Source organism: Mobula hypostoma, chromosome 18 (genome assembly GCF_963921235.1).
Source record: "Mobula hypostoma chromosome 18, sMobHyp1.1, whole genome shotgun sequence".
In the NCBI taxonomy this organism is placed as follows: domain Eukaryota; kingdom Metazoa; phylum Chordata; class Chondrichthyes; order Myliobatiformes; family Myliobatidae; genus Mobula; species Mobula hypostoma.
The window spans coordinates 55,296,701-55,311,862 of record NC_086114.1 but is presented as its reverse complement, the minus strand read 5'-3'; the positions used below and the strand labels follow the sequence as shown (position 1 = coordinate 55,311,862).

General features: G+C 41.8%; 1 protein-coding gene across 1 annotated transcript in view; it reads right to left on the bottom strand.

Moving 5' to 3' along the window:
* Positions 1–1,397: 1,397 nt before the first annotated feature.
* trip4 (thyroid hormone receptor interactor 4) overlaps positions 1,398–15,162 on the bottom strand; it is a 110,826-nt gene continuing 97,061 nt past the window's right edge. Inside the window, exon 13 of the mRNA XM_063070241.1 lies at positions 1,398–1,816. Coding sequence (XP_062926311.1) covers positions 1,749–1,816 — 68 coding nt within the window. The 3' untranslated portion in view covers positions 1,398–1,748. The remainder of the gene's footprint in view (positions 1,817–15,162) is intronic.

Sequence of the window (15,162 nt, the reverse complement as noted above, 5' to 3'; positions counted from 1 at the left end):
ATACTCTTGTTCAAGATCCACCACCGTCACCTTTGGTGGAATTGCTTTTGACAGCACATTATGCAAACCATTGAAGGCAATGTGCCTGGTAGATCTACTGAGCACAAACTTAGGAAAAACAAGGAAAAGTTTGAAAAGAGGCAGCAGAAATTTCTTAAATCAATCTGCCAAAAGCACTGACAATAATGGATGTAGATAATGAAAATTTTGCTTTGTGCCTTGTATATACTACACAATCAGAATTAATAAGAGCAGTCTTGGTTGGAAACCACTATTTGGCAATTTGCCCCTTAGACACTGATATCCCTGGGTTTTAACAATACATGGAACAATTAATCTGTGATTATAGCTGCTTTGTTCAAGAGAGGCAATAAGCAAGGACTCCATAAGCAGCTACAAGGGTAAACACTCTGATTCTAATTTAGAAGGCTGCAGACAAAATAAATGAACAATTTCCCTGACTGAGATCAATACAGCTGCTTCTGAAGTTAATACTGGATTGATTAGCACTAAATGAAACAGAAAAGTCCTTTTACTGGGTTATCCGCATTGATGCTTTGCTGCTCTGAGGAAGTTAATGTTGCTCCTTTGCTATAGGGAAGCAATGAAGTGCTGCAGACTATTAATCCACAGAAAGAAATCTCAAATCCCAGCTTTCAAGATAATTCAGCTTCAAAAGAAAAATAACTAAAAATAAAAATTTGGATTGTTGATTAACAAAAACCCCATCTGGCTTCCTGAAGACTTATCTGGACTGGTCAATTATGTGAAATGGCACTAACACCGATGTGCTTGACTCATAATTACCTCTGAGATAGCTGAGCAATAATTCACAAGTATCAAACAACTATAAGCAGTTGAAGAGGAATCAGTGATAGTATAAATATTGACACACTTGAGATTTCCCCATAGTAATTTTGTTTAAATATCCCTAGGAATGAATCTTAAACAAAGATTGTTGTTAAATAAATGGCTGCTCAACATGTAATATTGCCTGGAACCCAACCTTCTTTAAAATGATGAGGTGACATTTTGTAAGTCTTTTTCTTGGATGGCAAATTGAGATTGAGGATAACTTAGATAAAACTGAGCTGAACTGAGGTCGTTGATAAGGCCAATGTGGGAACTCTAGACTCCCCCCACGGATGGGACAGGTGTTGGCCAACTGAGTGGGTGAATGATACTCTGTGAGCTAATCTGATTTCCACTAACCCTGTGCGCTCCCAATATGTGGCTGTGAGGTTCTAATACCACCTCTAGTGCCTCTTCTCCACTTATGAGTGCTCACAACCCAGGGCTCAGTGGGAATGCTGCATTTCTCTAAGGAGACTCCGAGCACATCCTTGAAACTTTGCCTTCATAACTAAAAGCACAATCAAAGAGAGACAGATTTCAGCCACCATTAACTATTTTAATCAAATTAAATAAATCAACCAGTTGTGAATTGCTAAATCTAGTGGTAGGATTACTTGTATGCAATGCATGTTTCTGAACAGTTTTCTTTTTAATAATAACAAGTTTTTGAATTTCATTTTTAAATAATCTTAAATATTAAGGCTTTGAAATTTCTGGGTCATGAGTGTCAGGCTGCTGGTTAATGCAGTGGAAGTGTGCCAGATTTTTGAACTTCACATCATTGGCAGAGTTGGTATAGATTTCACAATATTCGTTTTGGTTACCAGCTACGGGACTTCACTGCCACAAGGCAATCCTAATTAAGTCAGATCCCTGGTTTGTTTTTCTTTCCACTATGTAATCTGCTTTTGTCGCAATAATGCCTTCTTCATTCCTTGATGAATCTTGGAGTCCAATTTCCCTGTTGGAAACATAAAGAATATAAATCTATTGGAAAACAAGCAATATTACTACATTTTGTTATAAGCAAAAACAAATGCATGCATTTTTCCAATCCATCTGAAACTGGTTGTTTTTTCTAATACCTAATTCAGGATGGTAGGTTAATAGACAATTATGCATCATAGCTAATTTATAATGAGATCTATTATATGTTTTAAATAAGCGCTGCTCAGGACAATAAGCATCTCCTCAAATGTAAACACCAGGAGAATCTGCATTTTATAAAGATGGAGTCTGGTGTAATTACTGGACTCAAGGACAGGACAAACTTCCCTTTCCTAAATAATAAAGCAGTAAGGACCACAATAGCAAACGCGAATCATTGTATATGTGGCTCCAAACAAGCAGATTTGATAAAACCCTCATCAAAATCATTTTAAAACAATTCCACTATTCCATCAAAACCTTTTGGAATCTAGCCAAAGTATTAATGACTATAGTTAAACAAATGAATTCTCTCGTGTATAATTAGCTCTGCAATATCAAAATCTTCCCTGTTCTTCATTACTGTTAATTGCAAATCACAAATGATGAATGTCTATTATGTGTGAATGCACCAAGCTGCTGAAACAGAAGGCGACTCAGAGAGTAAAAACAATATTTTTGCATGAATCAAATACAATCAATTACAGATTCAGCAGAGTCAGATACTGGACAGGTATTGGAACCTGAAATATCTTCCTCCTTCAGGAAATGTAGCTTCACCTCTTTGGTGGTTGCTGGAGAACTCACAAACATTTCCTCTGTTTCCTGCATATCTGCTCTCACCAAACTCCCTCATCCCATACAGAGCAGACAGAGGATCCTTGGTTCTCAGCTTTCACCCCACCAGCCTCTGCATCCAGCACGAAGTCCTTCTTCATTTCTGCCAGCACTACTGGAATCCCACCACCAGCTGCATCTTCCCCTCCAACTCCACCCTTTTTGCTTCAGCAGGGACCACTGTCTCTGTGATTCCTTGGTTCACTCATCCCTTCCTCCCCATCCACTTTCCCCACAAACAAAAGAAGTGCAGTACGTGTCCCTGCACCATCTCCCTCAACAACATCCAGGGACCTAAACAGCCCTTCTGGGTGAGGCAGAGATTCACGTACAACTTCTCCAGCCTATACTATTGCATCTAGTGCTTGTTGTGCTTGGGTAGCCCAAGGGTAGGTTACAGAAAGAGAGCAAGCACCAAACACAGTAGACCACATACCTTTCCATCTCCGTTTCTTTTCCCTTGGTTTGCCGTTCCTACTCTCCTCCCCCACCATCTGACATCATCTCTCTCTTATCTGCTTGTGTGCATCACCTTTCAGACTCTGTTGCCCCTGCCTCCCTGCCACCTCTACATACTGGCTATCTTTCCTCTACACTCAGTCCTGGAGCAGGATTGGATATAAAACATTGACCATCCCTTTGCCTCCTTAGATGCCTGTCCCGCTGAGTTTGCAGCTGGTTATTTTTCTTTACTGCAGATCTTTTGCCAGTAGAAGGCAATGACACAAAGTGAATTAAGACAACTCTGAGACAAGGTATTTTATCAGCTGACAACGAGCGAGTAGTCACAAAAAAACAGTGCTTCGTGCTGGCTAGCCAATTAGTCCACTGAGGTTGGAACCCTAGTTCCAAATACATTAGCTGTTGACTCAGTACATAAAATAAAAATCACTCCAATACCTTCAGCTGCAGTGATTGAACCGCAGGACATGTCTTTCATTTGCACCATTGCTTGAACAGATGGTGAACTCTATATATTTTTGTATCAGCAATAGCATCCTTACACATGGACAAACATTCCCTTGTGTGATGCACAATGGAGTTCCCCAGTGATAAATGATTTTTGAAAGGGCACTGGAGGCCACACAACAAACGAGTGGCAGGACCATATTTTTTTCTCTTTTGAGAGGTGAAATCTAATTGCACATTCATGATCAAAGAGTAAAACTACATTTCCAGCATGTGCTTATTCTGTAAAGCTATCTAGTTTCCGTATCAATTAGCAGCACATTATATAAAGTTAGTGACACACATTGAGAACACGGTGAATTGGCAGGACTCCAAAGGGAATACAGATGCTTGGTTTCTCTGCTGACAAAAAAAAAATCCTTCAGGCCAATCAGCCGCAGAAACTTCAGATTACTTTCTGCCTGCCTCCTTCTGGACCCATATCTTAGCCTCATAACTCTGTAACAATCTATGGTCCACAGGCCACAGCATAACCAAAGTGCAATAACACCATTCCTCTTCATTCACTACCAACAGGAAATCATGGAATAAAACTGCACCACTGTTAAAGAACAGGAAGCCATTCAGCTCACCGAGTGTATGCTGGTCCCTTCCACAATCAATCCCACTCAACCCTATCACCAGCTAATTTAAATGACTCATCACAAGATAGTCCTAGTTATGTGACCAGTGATGCCAGACAGACAATCTCGGAAGAGTATTGACATGGCTGGGGTCACCCGTCTTGTAAAGTCACTGCCCAGAAGGCAATAGCAAGCCACGTGTAGAAAAATTTGCCAAGGATGATTATGTTCATGGAAAAACCATGATCGCCCATGTCACATCACACGACACATAACAAACAAACCACAGATGTGATTTTCTAACATCTAAAAGAAAGGGATTAAGTGAGGGAAGTGTGGGAGGATTTTTTTAAAAATAGAGATTTTTAATTTGTGAGTGGAGGCCGGGGAAGGGGAGGGGAGGGAGAGAGGAACACAGCAAAGCAGGTTCAGAGTGCAGAAGGTAACTTTGCAATCTGTGTATCTAAACTGAAGAATAGCAACCAAGGAACAAAGTTATTATAATTTGTGCCAGGCTATGTTAATGAATTGTGGATGACTTTAAATTAATTGCAAAATAGCAATCCAAACAAGAAATATCTCAACTACAATGTCAAGGGAACTCAAAAGAAACAAACCATTTACTGTCAAACTTTTCCTGTACTAGACCGCAATTTGCCCTTCACCAAATCTATCCAATTCATTTAATCTCAGAGAGATGCTGAGATAAAGGTAAGCTTCTATGTTAATAAAATGTGTCGTTTTTGACAGAAATTTTACAAAAATTTCAGTGCATGAATTTAACATTACAATTATATTTCTCCAGATCTCTTAAGTACAGACAACACACACAAAATGCTGGTAGAACACAGCAGGCCAGACTGCATCCATAGGAAGAAGCACAGTCGACGTTTCGGGCCAAGACCCTGCCCGTCGTCTGCTCCTGGGCCCTCGGAGGCTCCTTCTTCCTCTCACCCCAACCTTCCCCTCTCCACTGACACTACCAGCCTCCCTCCTCCTCCCCCCTCTGATCCCAGCTCTCATCCGTGCCGGGTCTTTACCATCCCCTCCGACCTTCAACTGTCTGAGGCAGAGCGCTCTGTCCTCAGTAAGGGCCTCACCTTTGTCCCCCTTCGCCCACACCTCAGTAAGTTCCGCGGGCGCCATTACACGGAGCTGTTCTTCCGCCAGCTCAGTCTTCCAGCCTACTTCTTCGGCAAGGACTTTCCCACCCCTACCGATGACACCTTCTCCTGTCTTCAACCCTCCTCCTCTTCATGGACACCCCGCTCTGGTCTTCTGCCTGCTCTGGATCTCTTTATTGCTAACTGCCGACGGGACATCAACTGCCTCGACTTCACCACACCATGTTCGAATTCCAACCTCACTCCTTCCGAACACTCTGTTCTCCACTCCCTCCGCACCAATCCTAACCTTACTATAAAACCCACCGATACGGAGGGTGCTGTTGTTGTCTGGCGTACTGACCTCTACCTTGCCGAGGCACAGTGACAACTCACTGACACCTCCTCTTATTTACCCCTCGGTCATGACCCCACCAAGGAACATCAGGCCATTGGAAGGGTCTCGGCCGGAAACGTCGACTGTGCTTCTTCCTATGGATGCTACCTGGCCTGCTGCGTTCCACCAGCATTTTGTGTGTGTTGCTTGAATTTCTAGCATCTGCAGATTTCCTCGTGTTTGTGCTCTTAAGTACAGAAATCACTTGTGTTCTGCACTTACTTGATAAACCACACCTATACTAATCACTATAAACTTTAGAACTATTAACTAGATTTAGCAGCTATTTATTAATGACTTCACGAGCATGAGATTCCCTGCTTTTCAACACACCCTGCAAAAGCCTTTTTTAAGATATTCACAATACTCTGAAAAATAGCACCTTCTAATAACAGTGAACTTGACAGAGGGCTAACTAAGATAACATTATAAACAACTTGAGCTTTCTTTTCTCTTACTGATGTGAAATCAGTCTTTGCTCCCTGCTTCACCATTCCCTGTGCATCTGTAATCACATCAATTAACATCAGCACAAAAAAGCTGCAAAAACTGGACAGTTCCTTAACAGAAACTATTTCAAAAGTATATACAGGTTGTGAAACACACACCCCAAGGATTTAATACAGCCTTCACAGATACTAATACTTTTACAAGATGAATGTAAATATTATTTTCTGATCAGCAGCCCCCTGTTCATCCACTGAACTATTATCCTTCTCTTTTCCCCTTTCTATGCTCACCCTTATGAGAGTGAAATCTCTTCATGTTGGTTTCAACCTGAATCCCCACTTTCCTACACACAAGCGTAATGTGAAGAACATCTTTAGTCCACTCTTTTCAATTTCTTTGACAATGCTGGGAAGCTTGAAGGATTTATCAGTTACACCGTGGCTACAGCTTTGCCTAGAAATGAATTCATCACTCAATTGGATAGGAGTATGGCACTGCAGTTGGATTATTAAACTCAAACAACAGGAATTCTGCAGATGCTGGAAATTCAAGCAACATACATCAAAGTTGCTGGTGAACACAGCAGGCCAGGCAGCATCTGTAGGAAGAGGTGCAGTCGATGTTTCAGGCCGAGACCCTTCGTCAGGACTAACTGAAGGAAGAGTGAGTAAGGGATTTGAAAGTTGGAGGGGGAGGGGGAGATCCAAAATGATAGGAGAAGACAGGAGGGGGAGGGATAGAGCCAAGAGCTGGACAGGTGATAGGCAAAAGGGGATACGAGAGGATCATGGGACAGGAGGCCTAGGGAGAAAGACGGGGGGGGGGGGTTGACCCAGAGGATGGGCAAGAGGTATATTCAGAGGGACAGAGGGAGAAAAAGAAGAGTGAGAGAAAGAATGTGTGCATAAAAATGAGTAACAGATGGGGTACGAGGGGGAGGTGGGGCCTTAGCGGAAGTTAGAGAAGTCGATGTTCATGCCATCAGGTTGGAGGCTACCCAGACGGAATATAAGGTGTTGTTCCTCCAACCTGAGTGTGGCTTCATCTTTACAGTAGAAGAGGCCGTGGATAGACATGTCAGAATGGGAATGGGATGTGGAATTAAAATGTGTGGCCACTGGGAGATCCTGCTTTCTCTGGCGGACAGAGCGTAGATGTTCAGCAAAGCGGTCTCCCAGTCTGCGTCGGGTCTCACCAATATATAAAAGGCCACATCGGGAGCACCGGACGCAGTATATCACCCCAGCCGACTCACAGGTGAAGTGATGCCTCACCTGGAAGGACTGTTTGGGGCCTTGAATGGTGGTAAGGGAGGAAGTGTAAGGGATTATTAAACTATTATTTTGCAGTGTCCAGGTTACAAGGGGTCAGTTATTTAAAATGGAGGACCAGAGGGAGTAGAGGTTGGTTCATTGAAAGTACTGAAGGTGAAATAATTGAGGAAGAGAGCGCTTTGGGGAACTGGCACAGATGAGGAAGTGGAGCCATGATCATATAGAATGGTGAGGCAGGCTTGAGGGGATAGGAAACCTACTCCTGCTGCTAGTTTATGTATGTATAAACTGCTGCTCTGCTGGCTGGACACTTTGCAGCACACACCCCCCCCCGCCCCCATTATAGTTTCAACTTCTTGAAAAAATAACAAATTGCCCTTTTAGTTACATCATGCCCATCACAACCTAGGGCATCCCAGAAGACCAAGAAAACACTTTTAAACATTGCATCATCTTGAAAACTAGGACTTGTCTATTGCAACTCCATTTAAAGGATGCTTCTGCTGTTCACTAACCACTCCTCATCAAAAATGAATATTAAACTTCTTTTGCCCACTTAAAAACACCCTCGAGCTGGCCTTGCAGATCTGCGTTCTGTCCCTTCTCTACAAGCGCCCACAAAAGTTTGGCACCATCTGCAAATCCAGCCACCTGACAATGAATTTGAGCAACCTCATTGATATAAATTAGCCACACAAGTGGCTCATTATTGATCAGTATGGTTGAAAGCTATTTAATGTTGCTTTTGAGGTCCCTTACCACTAAAGTGGTAATGAATAGATCATATACAGCTGGTAAAGGAAATCTGTGAGTTTTCTCGGCAGCCAGCACTGAACTGAACTCTAAGTTATTCAAAATAAATAGCATGGGAAGCTTTTTGCTGAAAACATGATGCTCAAAATCTGTTATTCTGCACAGGTAGCCAAGCTCACTTAGACACTGCCACACACACAGCATCATTCAGCAGCGGAGTTTTTACCATCCAATTGTGCACATACATAGCTCATTATGACCTCAGGATGTCCTGAAGTCACCGTAATACCTGTATATAAAAAAGTATAAGAATCGAACTGCACAGAGAAGATTCCCCCATGTTGTAATGGCTGGTAACCTGTTTTAGTGATGTTGATTTAATGATAAACATCCAACATCCTTTAAAACCTTAACTGCATATCATCGGGTCCTTTAGCTGCCTTTAGCCACACATTTTTTTAAAATAATTGTGTAATTGGTTTATTATTGTCACATGTAGTGAGGTAGAGTGAAAACTTTGTCTTGCATGCAAACCATACAGATCAGTTCAAAACACAAATACATCAAGGTGGGACAATGGGAAGAAGAACATAGTGTTGCACAGAAAAAGTGTATTTTTGGTAGACAATGAGGTGAAAGTGCCACAACAAGGTAGATTGTGAGATTAAGCTATCATCTCGGTCACACAAGAGGACAATACTTTATCCTTTATGAAGGGGATATTTAGAAGTTTCTCTCTGCTAGTTGAAAGTCAGTCATCTCTTATTTTAGGGATCTTAATTTGTCTTCTTAACCCTTCCTTTCCAGTCCTGATGAAGGGTCTCAGCCTGAAAAGAAAATTGTTTATTCATCTCCATGGATGCTGTCTGACCTGCTGAGTTTCTCCAGTATTTTATGTGTGTTGCTCTCAAGATAATTTATTTCCTCGTTAGTCTTTGCTCTCAGATCCTAAATTGTTCCGTCATTTGGCTTACCTTTGCCACTTTGTAAGTCCTACTTTTCATATTCCTTATCCTTAATCTGCTGTTAACCATAGATGGTGCCTTTTTCCCTCACACAGAATTCTCCTTTTTAACCGGGATAAATTCCTACAAAGTGTAATGGACTAGCTGTTAGAATATTTGACATCATGCATCTTAGTGTATTTTCCCGGTCTAGCTTAGACAACTCCACCTTCGTACCAAACTACCCCATTAAAGTTGAAGATGGTCCTGTAATTTTCACCCTCGAATAAAATAAATAAAAAATAAGATCCACTATTAATCCTTCCTCATTACTCATGACTATATTTAAAATCCATACATATTGTCTAAGAGGCAATTCCAGGCACACTCCAAACATATACTTCTACAATACCCTTATCAGTATGGTTATCCAATCAATATGTAAATTCAATTCTCCCATGACAATTATAGGTCCCTGTAAGTATGCCCTAGAAATGTCTCCATTCATGCTCCACCCTCTTCAGGGGTGACACTTGGAGAGCCTGAAGAATCTTTTTTCTACTATTTCAATCCAAACCAGTTCTACATTTCTGTCCACTGCCTCCATTCACAGCTCAGCATTACTTAGATACCTGGCATGTCCTTTCCCTTTTGGCCTGGTCCCTGGGAATATCGTATATCCTGGAATATTGAACATCCAACCTGGAAACACTGCAATCACATACCGTAACAGCTGTCAGGTGATACTCATACATTGCTATCTGTGTTGTCACACAACTATCTTATTACAAATGCTACTGCATTTAACTAAAGGCTTAAGCTTTGATCTTTTTGTTTACAGATTTTACTAACTCCTGATTTGCTCTGTGCTGCATACTTTCGTTTATATTTTCTACCCTAGCCTGTCGCATTTTGCTTGTTGATTCCCCTCACTATCCTGTGTCAAGCATGCTTTAATTTCCTCTTGATCTATTAAATGTCCCATTCTTGGTATTCTCCTCATTCCAGAATCAGAGTCAAGTTCAATGTCACTGGCACACGTTGTGAGATTTGTTGTTTTACAGTGGAAGCATATTGCAATACAGAAGAAATACAGTGGATTCCAGTTAATTGGGCCATTGATTAATCATTTATTTGGGACAACTCTGAAAGAACTAAAACTAATTGTGAAAATAGCTGGGATTCCCTTTGTTTATTTGGGACACTATGCTGCTTAACTGGGATGGGAAACTTGTCGTACAGTTTCTAATTAGCATCAGCTGGATACACTACACCGTGCTTGCAGCAAACAGTTTTAAAATAGCATCAGTTGTGTGCATTTGTGTTCAAAAAGCAGTGATTTTTGTCACTGATAGTTGGTGAGAAATAAGCAGTAAGACAATTCAGAACTGTTTTGCTCGCTGCAGTTTCAAGCATTCAGGCTTGGAGATGTGAGACCACCAGGAATGAAAATGAAACTATTTCACTACTTCAGCAAGATAGGGAGTACTTGCAACTAACTACTGCAAGTTAGTTGAATTTGAAGATATCAACTATCATCTTGAATGTTACAACAAAAATTACGATTTGGAGAATGCAACAGTTTCTAACTAGTGTCAGTCTTGTGCACCTATGTGGCTGTTAGAGACTACATCAATCTTAGAGCAAACAGTTTTTAAATAGCGTCAGTATTATGTTATTCATTTGGGCTGACTGATGCCAAATTAAGAAGCAGTGATTTTTAACATAATTTCATGCAGGAAGGCAATGAAGACAGTCCATTATCTGCACTGGGTGCCTGCGCTGATTTTATTTATTTATGGTCAATCAAAAGAACACAGCAGCATACACTGGATGAATTCCTCTGTTGATAACTATTAGTAACTAATACCGTTTTATAGTACTGTAGTAATATTAGTAGTGTTCTAATTTGTTCAGTATTCCATTTAAGTACATAATTTGATACTCAATTTAACTGTAGTTTGCCTTTTTTAAACTATTTCCATGAAACTAATTGGGGCAGCTGGTTAATTGGACCAAAATTTACTGGTCCTGATGTGCCCCAATTAACTGTATATAGAAAAAAATAATTCAAGTAGTGCAAAATGAAAGCAATATAAAAAGTGAGGTAGTGTTCATGGGTTTATTGTCCATTCAGCAATCTGATTGAGGGGAAGAAGCTCTTCCTGAATCATTGAGTATATATCTTCAGGCTCCTGTACCTTCTCCTTGAAGGTAGAAATGAGAAGAGGCATGTCCTGGGTGATGGGAGTTCTTAGTGATCGATGCTGCCTTCTTGAGACCTCTCCTTTTGAAAGTGCTCGCGATGCTGGGGAGGTTAATGCCCATGATGAAGTTGGCAGAGTTTGCAACTTCCTGCAGCTTTTCCCAATCCCGCGCAGTGGCCCTTCCACACCACTGATGCAACCGGTTAGAATGCTTGCCTCAGCAGACCTGCTTAAAATTGCAGCAGCCTTTGGTGGCATAATAAGTCACCTCAAACAAATGAAATATAGCCACTGCCGTGCCTTCTTTGTAATTGCATCAATACACAGGACCCAGGACAGATCTTTAGAGATGTTGATACCCACGAACTTGAAACTGCTCACCCTTTCCATGGCTGATCTCTTGATGAGGACTGATGTGTGCTCCCTTTACTTACTCTGCCTGAAGTCCACAATCAATTTCTCGGTCTTACTGATACTGAGTGCAAGGTTGTTATTGCAACAACACTCAACCATCTCACTCCTGTACACTTCTTTGTCACCATCTGAGATTCTGCCAACAGTGGTTATGTCATCAGTACATTTATAGATGGCATTTGAGCTGTGCCTAGCCACACAGCCTTGGGTGTAGAGAGAGTAGAGCACTGAGCTAAGTATATATCCTTGAAATGTGTCAGTGTTGATTGTCAGTGAGGAGTTGATGTTATTTCCCATCTGCACTGACTGTGGTCTCCTGGTGAGGAAGTCAAGGATCCAGTTGCAGAGGGAGGTACACAAGCCCAAGTTTTGGAGCTTGTTGATTAGAACTGAGGGCATGACTGTGTTGTACACAGAGTTGTAATCAATAAACAGCAGCCTTACATAGGTATTGTTGTTGTTCAGGTGACCCAAGGTCAAGTGGAGAACCAGTGAGATTGCACCTGCTGTACAGCTATTGTGGTGATAGTCAAACCGCAGTGGGTCGAGGTCTTAGCTTAGGCAAGAGTTGATTCTGGCCATGACCAACCTCTCAAAGCACTTCATCACAGTAGGTGTGAATGCCACTGGGGCAACATTCACTGAAGCAGCTCACCCTGGTCTTACTGGACACTGCATGTTGTTACCCTTTTGAAGCAGGTGGTAACCTCTGACTGCACCAGTGAGATACTGAAGATGTCCTATCAAGCTTAGGATATATTTGCGTTAAGGCACAACAGATCAGCTAAGTATAATGTTTTTCTTCAATATGGGCACCATGTTTCAGAAAGACCCTTAGATAGAAAGGTAAAGGAGATAGACTAGACAGACTAGAATGCTAACAAGACATAGGTAATGTACAAACTGATCCACAGGACTAAGAAAAAAGAAAATTTAACAACTGTTCACAGAAGGGATGTGGAGTCAGTTTCCAGTGGAAGAAAGATTAGTGACCAGAGGGCATTACTCAGCAAATAGGTGAACAACATAATGGTTCACTACAAAGAAACAATCATCTGGAAGGAATGATCCAAAGGGTAATGTGAAGCAGAATCAATGAAAACTTTCAATAAGGAATTAGATTATGAATATCCTGCAGTTATCAGTCTCTTGAACGGTTAAGATCGATTCTTGACCTCACAATCTACCTTATTATAATTTTGCATTTTATTGTTTATGTGCACTGCACTTCCTGTTGCTTTACACATTATTTTACATTGTTATTGATAGATAGGTAAGTAGATAGATATACTTTATCGATCCCGAGGGAAATTGGGTTTCGTTACAGCTGCACCAACCAAGAATAGAGCATAAATATAGCAATACAAAAACCACAAACAATCAAACAACAAAATGCAAACTATGCCAGATGGAAATAAGTCCAGGACCAGCCTATTGGCTCAGGGTGTCTGACCCTCCACGGGAGGAGCTGCAAAGTTCGATGGCCACAGGCAGGAACAGCCTCCCGTGCCGCCCAGTGTTGTATCTCGGTGGAATGTGGCCGGAGTCCAACAGCAAAAAGTTCAATATCCGGTCTACAAACACGTTCCTCGATCGTAATATGACCCGGATTACACCATCCGTTGTTAACCAGAACAGCAGGCCCCCAACTCCTTTACGCTTACTGCTGTCAGTGCACTTCAGCCCGAATGGTCTGGAAGCCCTCCATGGAAAAGTTTTGGTCAGGTATGTCCTCGTGCAGCCCCGTTTCAGTAAAACACATAACACTGCACTCCCGAAAAGTTCTCTGACTCCTGGCTAGTTCTACGTCAATACACAGTGTAATGATTTAGTCTGGGTTTCAGTGCGCATGACTGTACTAAACCAATAAGCATAGCGAGGGAGCAGAGGTGTGGATTACGTGGATACACTGGGAGAAGCAGAAAGGCCCTAAAGGTACCACTGCTCCCCACCTCCACCACTCAAACTTACTCCCCAAGGGACGGCACCAGTGACTTGCAAGAATGCTGTGTACATTGGTACAATTTTACAATATGCGGCAAAGTTACAATTGTATAAAGTAACCCCGTTCAACTGAACTGTAGCTGCTGTATACAACTTTGTAAGTTCCAGTTAACACTGAAGAGCTACCCAGCGAGCCTCTCCATAAGTGGCCTGGTCATAAAGTCAAGGCAACAAATCCTAAAAGTGAAGGAGATTCCAGTCTTCATTGGGTTGAGACACACCAACCTCAAAGAAAATGATACCTTACTTCTGTAGTGAGAGCAATGACGCAAGTGACTTTAAACAGCAATAGCCCCAAACTGCAGGAATGCTGGGATGTGTGATGACTACATGATTTCATAGTGGCTTTTCCCAAAAATAAACTTTATTCATAAAATTATATACATGTACAAAATTACAAAGTGCATGTGATGTGATTCATAATGTGATTCAGTTTACATAGTGATGCTTTCAGTAATCAGTAATGCTTTCATTCTGTCTACAAAGCACCATTACCATTCATGTGGCCTCCTGGGACGATGAAAACTTTTAGTGTTTGGGAGGCTTCTACACCAGAATTAGCACCCGAATCTCTAGCGGCAGAAGAGCCCCAGACCGTAGTCCTTCTCTGCAAAGCTTAGCTGTTGGCTGCACCAAGCATCAATGTGTCTCTCAGCATGTACTCCTGCAGCCTAGACTGTGCCAGTTGGCAGCACTATTAAATGACATCTCACTATGCTGGAAGACCAAGAAGTTTCAGGCAAATCAAAGAGCGGCTTTCACTGAGTTGATTATCTTTCAGCAACACTTGATGTCCATCTCTGTGTCCCTAGGAATTGCTGTAGACCAGAGAATCCTCTGCTACACAGCTGCTTGGAATCAACCACAACAAGGCAGCTTTCTCCACAACAAGTACACAACCTGCAAAGATTTGGGTGACTGTTGCTTCCAAGGGCAGCATACATTGGGAGTGAGTCTGACTGTGCAGACCATAAGGCAAAGGAACAGAATTAGGCTATTCTGCCCACCCAGTTTGTTCTACCATTCCATTGTGGCTGATTTATTGTCCCTCTCACACTTGTTCTCCTTCTTCCTGTAACCTTTGATGCCCTGACCAAACAAAAACCTATCAACCTCTATTTTAAATATACGCAATGACTTGGCCTCCATAACCATTATTGGCAATGAATTCCACTGATTCACTCCCTCTGGCCAAAGAAATTCTTCCCCATCTCCTTTCCAAAGGGATGTCCTTGTATTCTGAGGCTGTGCTCCCTGGTCCAAAACTCTCAAACCATAGGAAATATTCTCTGCTCATCCACTTTATCTATCTAGGCCCTTCAGTATTCAATAGGTTTTAGTGCGATCCCCCAACTCCACTCACCACCAGCCTAGTGAGGTCTTCGTGCTGATGAAGATACATTCTGTCAGGTGATTTGGACAGTCTGCTCAGGGAGTGATCCCACAAGACCCATTGTGTCTTTAT